The sequence below is a fragment of the Phyllostomus discolor genome, chromosome 9 (genome assembly GCF_004126475.2).
Source record: "Phyllostomus discolor isolate MPI-MPIP mPhyDis1 chromosome 9, mPhyDis1.pri.v3, whole genome shotgun sequence".
Taxonomy (NCBI): Eukaryota; Metazoa; Chordata; class Mammalia; order Chiroptera; family Phyllostomidae; genus Phyllostomus; species Phyllostomus discolor.
The window spans coordinates 34,697,731-34,712,525 of NC_040911.2; the positions used below are offsets into that span (position 1 = coordinate 34,697,731).

The 14,795-nt window shown below is 40.5% G+C and overlaps 1 protein-coding gene across 2 annotated transcripts in view; it reads left to right on the forward strand.

Moving 5' to 3' along the window:
• The window catches only part of CHST9 (carbohydrate sulfotransferase 9), a 231,106-nt gene extending 228,204 nt beyond the window's left edge, over positions 1-2,902 (forward strand). For both annotated transcript variants that reach the window (XM_028524462.2, XM_036009187.1), the window contains one exon: positions 672-2,902. In XM_028524462.2, the coding sequence (XP_028380263.1) occupies positions 672-1,757 (1,086 nt within the window). In that variant the 3' untranslated portion in view covers positions 1,758-2,902. The remainder of the gene's footprint in view (positions 1-671) is intronic.
• The last annotated feature ends 11,893 nt before the right edge of the window (positions 2,903-14,795 follow it).

The following is a 14,795-nucleotide window of genomic DNA, read 5'->3' on the forward strand; positions in this document are numbered from 1 at the left end:
GAAATGTGAAGAAAAAAGATTTGTGCAGTGTATGGAGAAGGTCCTGTGACTGATTGAACACATCAAAAATGGTTTTTGAAGTTTCTTGGTACAACTTACATTTTGTCCAAATAAGTCTTTGCTGTGGGGCTGTCTTATGTATTAGAAGATGTTTAGCAGCACCGTTAGCCTTTATGAACTAGAAGCCAATTGCAGGAGATGGTCAACATATTCAAAATATCTAAATCAGTAAAGTTATTGGTGAAAATGAAAAATGTGTCCTTTATCTTACAGAAAAAATTAAATGGACTTTTTGGCCAACCCAGCAGATTCAAATCAATAAACTATGTTTTATCCCAATAACATTCAAATAATTTAACATGAGGAAAATCTATAAGTGTAAGGTACCACATTAGCATTAAATGAATAATAACATATAATTAATCCAAATATATATTAAATACAATGTAAAGCTTTGATTCAAAATGATGCGTGGATACCATTTCTTAATTATATTTTCTGTGAAGAAGCTTACTACAAAATACATATTTGGCATGCTTTGCTAAATTATTCTAGTAGCTTACAGGAAATGTGCTCTCCCTGATAGTATTTTAAAACAAATATGTTAACACTCTTATCAATATGCCCATATTTGTAAATGTGCTTTCAACATTTCTCCTCTGTTTTAACAGAATTTCCAGTTCCACATGCCTGAGGATCCCAAGGAAAAAAAGGAAAATCTTAATTCTGAGAGGTCTACTAGGGTCTTAACAGAGACCAGTCACTCACAAGGAGAGGGTCCACGTCTGGGTAAGACCACAGAGTCACCAACAATTAAGTTGATTGAAAAACATCAAGGAGCTAAGACCCTTTTCAAGAAGCTCAGAGAAATGAGTTGGCCGTTGGAGGTTCGCCCTTTAAACAAAAGTTTAGTCAAAGACAACAAGTGGAGGGGGACTGACGCAACCCAAGAGAAACGCAGGGCTTTCCTTCAGGAATTTTGCAAGAAATATGGCGGAGTGAGTCATCCTCAATCACATCTTTTTCACATGGTATCCAGGATCTATGTAGAAGATAAACACAAAATCTTATATTGTGAAGTACCAAAGGCTGGCTGTTCCAACTGGAAAAGGATTCTGATGGTACTAAACGGATTGGCTCCCTCAGCGTACAACATCTCCCATGATGCTGTTCACTACGGGAAGCATTTGAAAAAGCTGGACAGCTTTGACTTACAAGGGATATACACTCGTTTGAATACCTACACCAAAGCTGTGTTTGTTCGTGACCCCATGGAAAGATTAGTGTCGGCATTCAGAGACAAATTTGAACACCCCAATAGTTATTACCATCCAGTATTTGGAAAAGCGATCATAAAGAAATACCGGCCAAATGCCTGTGAAAAAGCACTAAACAATGGATCTGGAGTCAAATTCAAAGAGTTCGTCCACTATTTGCTGGATTCCCAGCGTCCAGTAGGCATGGACATTCACTGGGAAAAGGTCAGCAAACTCTGCTACCCGTGTTTGATCAACTATGATTTTGTTGGGAAATTTGAAACTTTGGAAGAAGATGCTAATTACTTTTTACAGCTGATTGGTGCTCCAAAAGAGCTGAAGTTTCCGAACTTTAAGGACAGGCACTCTTCCGATGAAAGAACCAATGCTCAGGTCGTGAGACAGTATTTAAAGGATCTGACGAGAACTGAGAGACAGTTAATCTATGACTTTTATTACTTGGACTACTTGATGTTTAATTACACAACTCCATTTTTGTAGTTTGCATTCATTTTCTAAAATACTGTATTTACTTCATGATGATGGCCTTGAATCAGCTGACTGTAATTTTCCTATAATTCTCTGCATGAGAGAAATTGAACTAAATGCAGTTGTCTTGACTTAATGAAGGTTTTTACCAAATAGTATGACACCAACTGGCACAAAGTTATAGGAAAATTACCTAACGGAGACATGTAAACAACTTGAGTTGCTCTAAAATGTTTGGGAAAGAGCTGCTTTTGTATAATGGATTATATTATAGAAGCAATAACCTAGCCAGCTGCTACATTAGCTGCAGCAGCCTCTCACAATGATAGGGAAAGGGCTCTAAAATGGCATGAGTGAATGTCTACATTCTGGAATTTGTTCCGTAAAGTGCATGGATGTATTTTTAGCAGTCTGTGGCACATTAATCAAACATTGGATAGTTTTTTTACACCCTGGAGATCTTTCTATCAGCTGCAATGATAAATCAATTTCAAAATGATATTTTGAACGTAGTTTACTTTAGGTTGGAAGGCATTATGTGATTTACTGTATAAGAATATAGCAGAAAAACCAGATGAAGTTATGGTTTTTTATATTCAACAGCCAATAAAAAATGTACAACGTGCTAAGATCAAAGCAACAAAAAGAACCTCCCTCTTCCAGGAAAACTTAGGGGAATGGATTCCGTTTTCCTTTGAGCCCTCTATGCAGAGACAAAATGAGCACAACCACGAAAAGTCTTTGCTTCTGGTGCAGGCAGTTGCGAAGTTTAAGCCTCTTCAGATATGTGCTCCTAATTCTGGTGTAATTGGGCAGAGGTAGGGGATTGTTTCAGGATGGAATTATCACAAGTTTTAGAAGAATATTATTTGAATCAAAGCATCATGTGCATAGCTTTATATGTGGAATGTACTCTAAGAATAGCTTTTGTTTTCAGTCCAATTATTCAGCTTGGGAATGACTTCTTAAAAACTAATATACCACTTCACTGATAGGTTTTGTTCTAGACAATAAACATAGCACGAGCCCTTAGAAATATTTTAATGGGCTTATGCATAAACAAATGAGGGTATTTTCTTTTTAAGTTTAAATATTATGTGCTAACGATGTCAAATACTATTGCATTCAAATATTAAATCTAAGCCCTTGAAAAATAAGACCATGTGTCACCCCTGTGAAATGTTGTCATGCATTTTAGAAATTTTTTCCAACGATCCCTAAAGTAGAAGACACGTTTGGATGGGAAATCCATATATAATTGGTCAGCTGTTATCATGAGTAAAGCAAACCACATGTCATTCAAATCTCATTTAAATGCATTTGTTAAACATGTTTTTCCCCTAAACTATCATTTCTGTCAGCAAATATTCCATAATGTCTGTCAAAGAAAAGTAGGTATTAATATTTGAATAGTAATAGACCAAGATAGTTACAGTCATACTTATTTCATTTTGACTTTTATATCATGGCTGAATATTCATGAGCTGCTTCATTCTTTACAACACCTACCCCATCCATGTCTCCCGTTGAGTGGGTAGCAGGGGTGTCCAACCTGAGGCCTGCAGGCCACATCATGTCCCAGGATGGCTATGAATGCAGCCCAACACAAAATTATAAATTTCCTTAAAATATTATGAGATTGTTTTTTGTGCTCATTGTCACAATGTATTTAATATGTGGCCCAAGACAACTCTTCCAGTGTGACCAGGGACACCAAAAGGTTGAAAGCCCCTGGTAGAGGCAATGGGCTGACAGCTCATAAGTATTAAACCTTCTAAACCAAACTTTTACTAGTTTTCCACTCCATTTACTCTTGACTCCAGACTACATTCAAGCTGTGCTCTCTATTTTTAAGGAGCTATACTCCAGAGGAATCTAAGTTGTATAATTTAAATTTTGCTATACCAAGTAGAGTGTAATCCTAGTAACTGAGAGACGTTGAAATTATCTTTTTATGGAGAAAGAGAGAATAGAAAATATGCTAAGAAGCCTGAAATTTTATTCATACACTATACAAACTAGTTTTAGATGGGATCTTCTATAAAGGATAGATGCAGTTGTCTCAAAGTTATTCCTAAATCATATAAGGAACAAAGAAAAAACTCTCTTTTCATAACCTTGTAAAGAAAAAAATGGAAACAAGGGTCCTGTCTCTCTTATTAACACTTCTCATGCACTTGAGAGGGTGCGGTGGGTGGCCATGTGGCGCTGGTGGTAGAACAGGGGGGCGAGAGGAAGGAAATGATCACAGAGCTGTCAAAGCTGCTCGGTGCCTTTTGCTCCGTGTGCTCCCTTGCAGACCCCTCCCACCGCACCTGCACAGCCGCAGGTGGTGCTTCAGCCGTCCTTTTCCTGGACAAACTCTGATGCCAGCTCATATCCAGTGTGCTTGTGGGGTTCAGAGGCCACGTGTGTTTTTACCAGGAAGATCACATTTTTATGAACCTACTCTCCCTTTTAAATAACCTCTTTACATGTTAGGGCTAAAGAAGTCAGTCATCATCCTGGATTCCTTATCATTTTAAATACCCATCCCATGTATCTCTCCTGAATTATTCTGCTTTGCAGACCAGTTCATGGTCACCGTTGCCAGCCCTGCGTGTGTACAGACCAAGGGTGAGAGCATCACTGCGCCTTTGGACAGTCACGGTTTCGTGGATTTCCATTCCCAAAGGCAAGTGACCAAATCTAGACTCATCCTCCAGATGTCCAATGTTTCCATTTTAACTCACCTGTGGGTATAATTATAAGTCCTCTGATTGAACCCTAAGGATTTTACTTGTTTTTATAGGTAGCAGTAACACCCTGAGCAGGCCCCTTGGCTCTGTTTTTCCCGGGTCTGGAATTACTATTAGAGTAATCAGTTGCAATTAAATCCAAAACCATACTTACTTAACCTGGTAAACTACCTATAGATGTGCACTGTTGATGTGATTGTGCCCAGAAATGGCCATAAATTTCATGAAAATGTATGTACAGGATACCCAGCTTTCTGATTTTCTCAAATGTATTTCAACAACTCATTAAGTCAATGGCATTGTGAGGCCACTTGCTAATTCTCTACCTTCATAGTCCATAAAATATTGTCTAGCAGTTCAAGGACTACTTGGACACCAGTTATAATTAGAAAGAGAGAAAAAGACTCTTACACTTTATTCACAAGTCATTATTCTTCAAAAAAGTGTTATCTTCTAGCCCTGGCCAGGTGGCTCAGTTGGTTGGAGCATCGTTTCGTGCACCAAAAGGTTGCAAGTTTGATCCCTAGTCAGGACACATACCTAGGTTGCAAGCTCATTCCCCAGTTGGGGCTCATACAGGAGGTAACCGATCAATGTTTCTCTCTCATCTCTCTCTCTCTCTCTCTCTCTCTCTCTCTCTCTCTCTATCTCTATCTCTATCTCTATCTCTATCTCCCCCACCTTTTTGTTCTCTCCCTCTAAGATCAATGAAAGTATCCTTGGTTGAGGATTTTTTTTAAAGTCATTATCTTCTAAAAGATATAGTGTTTAGCTAAAGGAATATATACACAGATGCAGAGAACTTTGAGTATTCGAGTTCCCTTTGAAAAGATCATTTGCTGCATTAGCGTAACTCGGAATTAGTAAGCCAGGGATGCAGTAAACATCTTCCCGAAGTCAGTTCTCCTTTGGCCTCTTAGAGCCTCTTAGTCTCTGCGTCTTCATGGAATATGGCAAAGCAGAGGCTGTGCCCATGACTAACATCTCCAACATGCTCCAATATTTGAAGAATGGTTGACCAAAGGCTTTTCATAGTCACTCAACTGCCTGATAACCTTAGACCAGGGCTGAGTTTAGCCCTACCCGTAGGATCATACTTTCTCAATCTCAACCATACCCTTTATAATATTCATTATCATAGTCATAACCAAACATTCAACAGTCAAGTGTTTTGCATGCACCCCCCGCCACCATCAATATATAATAAAGGAATCTGAAGCAGAGTTTGGTTAAGTAACTTGCCAAAAGAGACACAGCTGATAATTAGGTAAGGGGACAGAATGAATACACGCAACAAGTACGACCCCCAACTCTCAGAATACTATCAACTTTCATAATTCCTTTGACTTTCTTTTACCTATACTCAGAACACCTGAGAAAAAAACATTTGGCATCTTGAAACTTTTAAAATAAAATATGGATGTATATGCATATGCATGTGTTTAGCCAGTCAGTTATCACAATTCAAATCAGTTTATCCCTTTGTTCCTGCTGAGTTAAACCAAAAGATAGAAAGATTTTGTAAGAAATTAGGCTTTCTCCCTGCCTTTTGTGTTTTTATTCTCCCATTGATCATGAGACACGAAGTTTTTAAAAACGGTGGGGAAGTCCCTGGAACAAATTCAGCCTAATGAAAACAAAGTATCGTTTTGACAAGAAAGTCCAGACAGCTACAGGAGTGGGCAAGGACAAGGGGAATATAGTCCAAGAGGGAGAAGAGTCCAGCCAATTTCCACCATCAGCAGCTGATGGCCACTGAAGATGGGCGTGGCTCAGCAAGCCAGCCAAAGGGAAAGCTCCCCAGCTCCTGCTGGGAACTAAGCAATTGTGCTCCCTCTCTTTTGCCTGAGTTGCCATCCCCAGCACGGGTTTGCTTGTTAGAAACCTGAAACTGACTCAGGAAGATTACAGAAAAGAACAGAGGGGCAGATGGACTTAAACCAACTGAAAAACACCATGAAAAAGTCAAGATAAATAAGTGCTCAGCTAGACAAGGGCAGGCTTTTCTCTAAGCCTGGGGAATACCCTACCTGAATCAGGCAAGTCCAAGTTCAACAAAAGGGGGTTGCCTCACATCATTCAACATAGCCTACTCACTCATATCTTAATTCCTCACTAAGACCATATCCTTGCAGGTGACTTTTTTCAAATCCCTGTAAGCTATCCTTGTTCCCCATCTCTAAGCCTCCACTCAAGTCTTACACTCCATTTGAAACATTCTCCTCTCTCTCTACCTGGACATTCATTCCATGTTAATTCACCAAGGAATCTTTCTAGATTATTCAGTTTTGAAATCTTACACTTCATAAGCTCTCTAACCAATTAAAAAATGCAAAATGATTTCCCCTGGTGTGATGTGCCTCAGTTCCTTCCCTGACCAATAGATCCAGGCTTTCCTCCCCAGACTTATTTCGTGGGGGATGGTGGTAGCTTCATTAATTTGTTCCGTGGTCGTAGCCCTTTTCATATGAATATAAGAATCTCTGTTGTCATTGGAATATGTCTTAGGTCCCTGTCTCTATCACTCATTTTGCACCATTTCTAGAAAAGTACTGCATGAAAAGTCACTTTAATAAATGTTTTTGCTGAAGGTTCCTCTACAGCTTCTTTTCGTGTATAGCCCGTGCATTTCTGCCCTATGACTTTCAGGCATCCACAGGATCAGTGCGTCTAGAGAGAAGGCACTAAGGCAGGGCGATGGAGGGAAGTGATCCGAATAAACCACATACATGCCTTTGCTCTACTAGGACCCATACTTCAACCTAAAGTATAACAACTGTGGGCACATTAATCTTTCACATTTCTAAGGTGGTGTATTTGTTTAAGATTTGGGAGGAAAAGTTTTAAAAATACATGATTCTGATTAATGTGAAGGCCATTTGCTGAGCACTTACTAAGTATCAGACGCAGGGAAAATATTCATTTAATGACATGAAGAGTATATACAATCCTTAATTTAAAAAAATGAAAGGTATTATTCTACCCATCACTTGATGAATGAGAAGACTGAGGTCAGAGAGGGTGAATGGCAGAGAGTCAACTTCCTGGCAAGGTGTCTCTGGCTCCAAAGCCGAGACCACACACAGCATCCTATGGGTCAGATCTGGCCATAGTCATGTCTGGTTTGGCCTACAGTGCATTTTATTTAATATTTGAACTAGTGGACAATAACTTAAAATTGGAACTGTTTTATCAATAATAGGGAATTTCTGAGACCCCACATCCTACATGCTCACCTGAGAATAGTTGGGCAGATTGGAAGTCAGTTCTTTAAGAGAAGCCAGAGGCCTCTTGCTGTGTGTGCCCTCACCTGGCTGTCATCACTCACTGACCTCACCTGGCTGGCCCCCAGGTGTCCCACCTTTCTACTCCCACTCTGCAGTATGTGTTCTTTTATCCACCAAGCTTCCTAAGGAAAAGTGATTCCTGAACATTTTCTTTAAATATATTTCTGTTGTGCAATCCGTGAAGTCGTCACATCCTGGGTTTTCTTATCCTCACTCAAAATGCTACTTGTCCTTTGGTCTTATACCCAGTGGAATCACCAAACAATATTTCATTGTTCGAGGAAATCTCTTTTGACCAACAACAAAGATGTTGGGAGAAATCCAGTACCTTTCTTTGGCATCCTTCTGTCCTAGCCACTTGGTCCCCCCGCAACTGCGTGTCTGCCCATCCCCTCCAGCAGAGAAGAGCATTCTCCCAGTCCTTCATAACTGCAGTGGCTGGGGACGCAAACTGGTTCCCACTGATGCGTCCAGGCTACTGTTCCGGGACCTACCTTCAACACTACTTCTGTTTTACAGGTGCCCCCACCCTTCCTCAACTCTGAACATTGCCTAGTTCCCAGCTTTCTCTGAGGCTTTCACCATCTAGCTCATGACACTCCTCTCCGCCCCATTCCTGCTATTATCGGGGTGACTTTAGCATTCCCAGTGCCCTCCCACTCTCTTTGCCTCTTAGTGCCCTGTCCTTTCCCCCTCCCACTCCAACATTTAGGGAGCTGGAGAAAACAGGGACACAGCCATGGGAAGTAGGAGCAATGACCCTGGTCCCCAAAGAGCAGAAAACCTGTGGCACACTTTGTAGGACTTCATTTCAGTCATCCATTTCCTCCAAAGTTTAGAAAACATGTCCTTCAGAAATATTATGAACTGACATGGACTCAGAATGCTAGAGGAAACGCCAACTTAAAAATGACAGGATTATTAGGATGGCTGTAATTTGTTTTGGGGGAAAAATCAATCCCGATTTAGCTTATCAAGTCCTCAAAAAACAGTGCAGGGATCACCTGCAGGGCAGTTACCCACTTTTTGTAAAAACATTTCTGTATCTCACCCAAGAAGTGCTGAATCAGAATCTGTAAAAAAAAATGGGAATTTTCTTTTTTTTTTAATAATCTCCTGGGATGAGCCTCACATAAAGCAAAGTTTGAGTTTGTGATTTTTTTTCAATCCTAATCTATTATAAGTGATCATGAAGCCTGATGCCTTTATTCTGCTACTTTGTTGAAAAGTTAAAGAACCTGGACTCAGAGACGGGTCACTGGCTGTCCAACCAGGGCTGAGGCAGGAACTTGGCGTCCGAGGTCCGCCGAGCATGAGAACTAGAGCTGAAACGATCAAATGAGTAATGGGGACAGCACTGGGGCCGGCCCAGACTTTTTGAAAGTTTTCAGAATAAAATGGGGAAATGGAAACATTCCCCTTCTGAGACACAAAGGATGAGGGCAATGTGGTACTGAAGGCAATTTTGGCAACCCAGCTTCACACTGGACATAGTGGAGACTAATAAAAAATAATTTCTCAAATTGACCAGATGATTGAAATTGGAAAGTACTTGCTCTTTGGGTAATTAGTTTAAAAGCAAGTGCCCCCAAGAAATACTTTGCATTTTAACTTAAATGGTAAGAATGTACATTTTCTTGGACTTCATTAAAGGGTTTGTCCCTTCTTGCCCTTCTGTTCAGTTGGGTCATGTGAGTGACATCGCCAGCATTCGACCATCTTGGATAGACACTCGCAGCCTTTTCCCGGGGCTCCACCACAGGTCCCCTGCCGCCTGCCTGGTTCAAGCCCCAGTAGCACTGACCTGGACTATTACAAACAGCCTCTGAAAAGAGGCCTTACTTCTTATCTTATCATTCTTTCCTTTTTTCTATTTTTTCTTTTTAGAATTTTAATTGTGGGAAAACACACATGACATAAAATTTACCACCATCACAATCATTTTAAGTATTTTTATTGATTACGCTATCATGGTTTTCCCAATTTTCCCCCTTTGTCCCCCCTCTGCCCTGCTCCCCCAACCCTCCAGCATTCCCCCTCTTAGTTCATGTCCATGGGTTGTACATATAAGTTCGTTGAGTCCTCTGTTTCCTACCATTTTTTATCTCTCCCCATCTATTTTATGCCTACTAATTATGCTTCTTCCCTGTACCTTCCCCCCCCCATTCCTCCCTTCCTCCTCCCCACTGAAATCCCATCTTAACCATTTTAAGTGGCTTTAAGTACATTCTCACTGTTATACAGCTATCATCGGTACCGATCTGCAGAACTCTTTTCATTTTGCAAAACCAAACTCATATAATAACTCCCTTCCCTCTCCCCCAGCCCTGGAAACCACTGTTCCACTTTCTGTCTCCCTGAACTGGATGACTCTAGGCATCTCGTGTAAGTAGAATCATACAGCATTTGTCCTTTTGAGACTTAGCATGTTGTCCTCAAGGTAGGTCCATGTCATAGGTATGTCAGAATCTCCTTCCTTTCTAGGGCTGGATAATATTCATTGTACATGTAACTCCTCCCTTTAATCCACTCTACATGCTTTGAAAATAAATAGTCTCCAGCCTCATTCTGCTCTCAGCTGCTTCTTTCCCGGCTTCCAGGCCCGCAACAATATAACCCTGACCCAGTGTCACCAAATAACTGCATCCAAACCATTACTATCCAGCCAGATTGAACTATTACATTCTTTGAAAACATTCTTGCTTTTCTGCCATTTTGTTTGTGTTATTTGCACAGCCTGAAGTGTGTGTTTCTCCTCTCTTCTAACAACCTCGTCACATGGTCCATCCAACACCATCGTCACCCCCCGTTGCCCCTCCCCTCCATGCCTTCTCTCCCCACCTCTCCCATGACCATCCCTCATCCCTCACTCAGCTCACTTCACCCTCTTTGCTTGGGGAATCTCTTCTTTGCTCCTTGCTTCAACTATACCCATCAGCTGATGGTTCCCAAATCTCTTTCTCCAGCCCATACAACTGTGGTGGACTTTGACTCAGATTTCCAACTTCCTGCTGGACCTCTTCACCTGGATGTCCCAGTAGCACTGTCAACTCAGCATGACTAAAGTTGAACTCCTCATCTAACCCCACACCTGCTTTCTCCTTGTTTGATGCCGTCCACCCATCTACTGTCTCCCACAACGGGAACCACAGAGACAAGCCGATTTCTCCTTGTGTTGACTCCCCACAGCCACAGGAAAGCCTGCTAACTTACCACCTGCATTTTTCTCAAGCTTCCCATCTCCCATTCATTCTGCTACTCACCGAGTTCAAACCCTCACCCTCCCTTACCTGAAGCACTGCAACAATTTCTAACAGATCTCCCACTTTTGCTCCCCTCAACACCATCCTCCATACGGCTGCCATTGTAATCACTAAAATGTAAACCTAGGCCTGGCGTTTCTCTATTTACAGCTCCTTAATGACTGCCATCATCCAGTTCCGTTTTCGAACACCAGTGCAATGTCCTCCGTGATCACAATCCTCCTCCAGTCACATTTTGTGCCAAGTCCTGCCTCCCTGCCCACTCAAGAACAACCTGGAATGGTCCTGATTCCCTGACATTGCATAGTTTCCTGCCCTCTGGACCCTTACACATGCTTCCTTCACAGGAGCACCTACCTGAACCTTCATTTGTCTCCCCAACACCTCCTAATCCTGAACTCAGCTCAAGGAGGCATTCCTTACCTCTGGCATGGCTCGAATGAGACTCCCTGCTGTGAGTTCCCATGAGTTACTGAGAAGCAGTATGCTGTGGCGGATAAGAGCCTGTGGCTTGTTGTCAGTAAGAACTGGGTTTGCATTCAACATTTTCACATTTTAAACTTTGGATCCTCTCCAATTTATTTAATGTCTCTGAGTGCTGATTTTCTCATCTCAAAAAAAAGGATAACAATACCTACCTTGTAAAGTTATTGTGAGAAACAAATGAGAAAATGTTCGTCAAGTGTTTAATGAGTGATCAATAAATTATACCTATTGTTATTATCCTATTAGGACCTGTGTATAGTTCTATCTTTACACTCCTAGATTCTAATTATTTATATGTGTGTCTGGCTCCCCTGGAGATGAAGAAGACTGGATTTCTTGTCTTCTTCATCTCTGTAAGCCCAGGGAAGGCATGTGTTGAGTATTTGTTGAAGAAGTAAGTGCAGCACCAACCCCGCACTCCTAGCGCAGTGCACTGTGCCCCTCCCTTAAGGCCCACGCTGACTTGTATTATAACAATATGAAAATGTGTCTGAACTTTTCTGTTAGATTATGAGTTACCTGAGGATAGAAACCATGTCTTGCTCAATAAAGATACATCTAATTGAATTTCAGACTTTCAAGTGCTGATTCTTTTTTTATTGAATTGATTGGGGTGATGTTGTCAAGTCCTCCATTCTCATTCATCCCGCCTGACCCTCTTCTACATTCTCCACCACGCCTCTGCTAGTCACTGTACTGTGGTCTGTGTCTGTGAGCTTTCTTTTCCCTTAATCCCTTTACCTGTTCATCCAGCCTCACTACACCCCTCCCTGACGACAGCTGTCAGACTATTCTTTATCTGGGAGCATATTGCTATTTTGTTCAATTTTGTTCATTAGATTTCACATATGAGTAAAATTACATGGTACTTACCTTTCTCTGAATGGATTGTTTCACTCAGCATAACGTTCTCCACATCCATCTATGCTTTCAGCCAAGTAGTATTCCATTGTGTAAATGTACCACAGCTTTTTATCCACTCATCTACTGATGGGCACTTGAGCTGCTTCCCATCTTGGTGATTGTAAATTATGCACAATGAACATAGAGGTGCATATATTCTTTCAAATTAAATGTTTCTGGTTTATTCAGATATATTCCCAGAAGTGAGATTGCTGGGTCATAAGGCAGTTCCATTTTTAATTTTTTGAGGTAATGCCATACTGCCTTCCACAGTGGCTGCATCAGCCTGCATTCCCTCCAACAGTGCACAAGGGTTCCCTTTTCCTCCTGTTCTCGCCAGCACTTGTCATTTGTTTTTTTATTGGTGACAGTCATTCTGACAGGTATGAGGTGATATCTCATTATGGGTTTAATTTGCATTTCTCTGATGATTAGTGACGTTGAACATCTTTTCATATACATATTGGCCATCTGTGCGTCCTCTTTGGAGAAATGTCTATCCAGATCTTTTGCCCATTTTTATAATTGGATTGTTTGACTTTTGGTGTTTAGTTTTATAAATTTTTAAAATAAATTTTGGGTATTAACCCCTTATCAAATGTATCATTGGCAAATAAGTTCTCCCATTTGGTGGGTTGTCTTTTCTTTTGTTGATGGTTTCCTTTGTTGTACAAAAACTTTTTAGTTTGATATAATCCCATTTGTTTTTTTCTTTTGTATCCCTTGCTCAAGGCAACATATCAGAAAAAAAGATTGCTACAAGAGCTGTTTAAGATTTTACTGCTTATGTTTTCTTCAAGGATCTTGATGGTTTTGAGGCTAACATTTAAGTCTTTAATAACATTTTGAATTTATTCTTGTGTATGGTGAAAGAAAGTTATTGAAGAAGATGTAAATTAGTGGAAGTATATACCATGTTCACAGATAGGAAGAATTAACATTATTAAAATGTCTATACTACCAGAAGCAATCTATAGTCAATGCAATTTCAGTCAAGATATCAATGGCATATTTCACAGAACTAGAACAAACATCCCAAAAATTTATGTGGAACCACAGAAGATCCCAAATAGCCACAACAATATTGACAAAGAAGAACAAAGTTGGAGGAATCATGCTACCTGATATCAAACTATACTACAAGGGCATAGAAATCAATATCATGGTAAAGGCATAAAAACAGACTATAGATCAGTGGAACAGAATACAGAACCCAGAAAACAATGCACACCTTTATGGTCAATTCTATTTGGCAGAGGAGATGAGAACATACAATGGGATAAAGACAGTCTATTCAATAAATGGTATTGGGGAAAATTAACAGATACATGCGAAAGAAATGAAACTAGACCACCTTCTTGCGCCATACTCAAGTATTTACTTTTATTAATAAGATAATGGTTTAAAACAGAGGGCTTCCTAACCACAACATAGTAACAAACAATCATTGATTACCTCATTGACCTTCAAACGCTTTCTTTCTATTAGCAATATGCCCTGACCATGCTGAGTTTTTTTGTTTGGTTTGTTTTTTTTTTAATCCTCATCAGAAGATACATTTATTGGTTTTAGAGAAAAAGGAAGGGAGAAAGAGAGAAAAAATCATCGATGTGAGAGAGGAACATCAATCCTTTGCCGTCCATACATTCCCTGACCAGGGACTGAACCCACAACCTAGGTATGTGCCCTGACCTGGAATCAAACCATGACCTTCCAGTGCGTGGAACAACACTCCAACCACCTGAGCCACACCAGCCAGGGCCAGGCTGAGCTTTTGTCTCCTCATAGAAGCCGTACTTTTTCCTGCCTCAGAGCTTTTCTATGGGCCAATCTAATACTTCCTCAGTCTTCAGAAATCCCTTTCCTTTTCTGACTCCCAGCCCAGGTTCAGCCATTCATAATGACTTTTCCAAAGTTACATATTCTCATTGGAAAATGAGGAGGTTCCCTGTGTTGGGAAAGTCTCTGTCATACCTCTTGCTTTTTCCTCAGAACTAAGCATGTAGTCAACACTCAGCAAACTTATGTTGAACAACTGAATGAATAAAGCTCTAGGTTCCAGTCTTCTTCTTTCATAAGACATTGGCAAACACTAGACTGAAGGGGACTACACAGTAGTTGTTTAACAACTACGTCTTAAAAATTAAGTTATGCATCACAGAAGGCAAAGCCATATTATGGATTTTTTCTGCAGCAGAAAAGACGGGAAAATTAACAGATGACCTCTGTTTTCACCAAAAACACTAACTGGTCTAATTTAACTTGGGAGTAATGTGGTGGTAAGACTCTTCCAAAAATTAAAATGGGCAGGAGAGGGACTTGAGAAAATTTTGTCAGCTTATATCAATGGTCAGGGGCCCATCCAATTCCAAA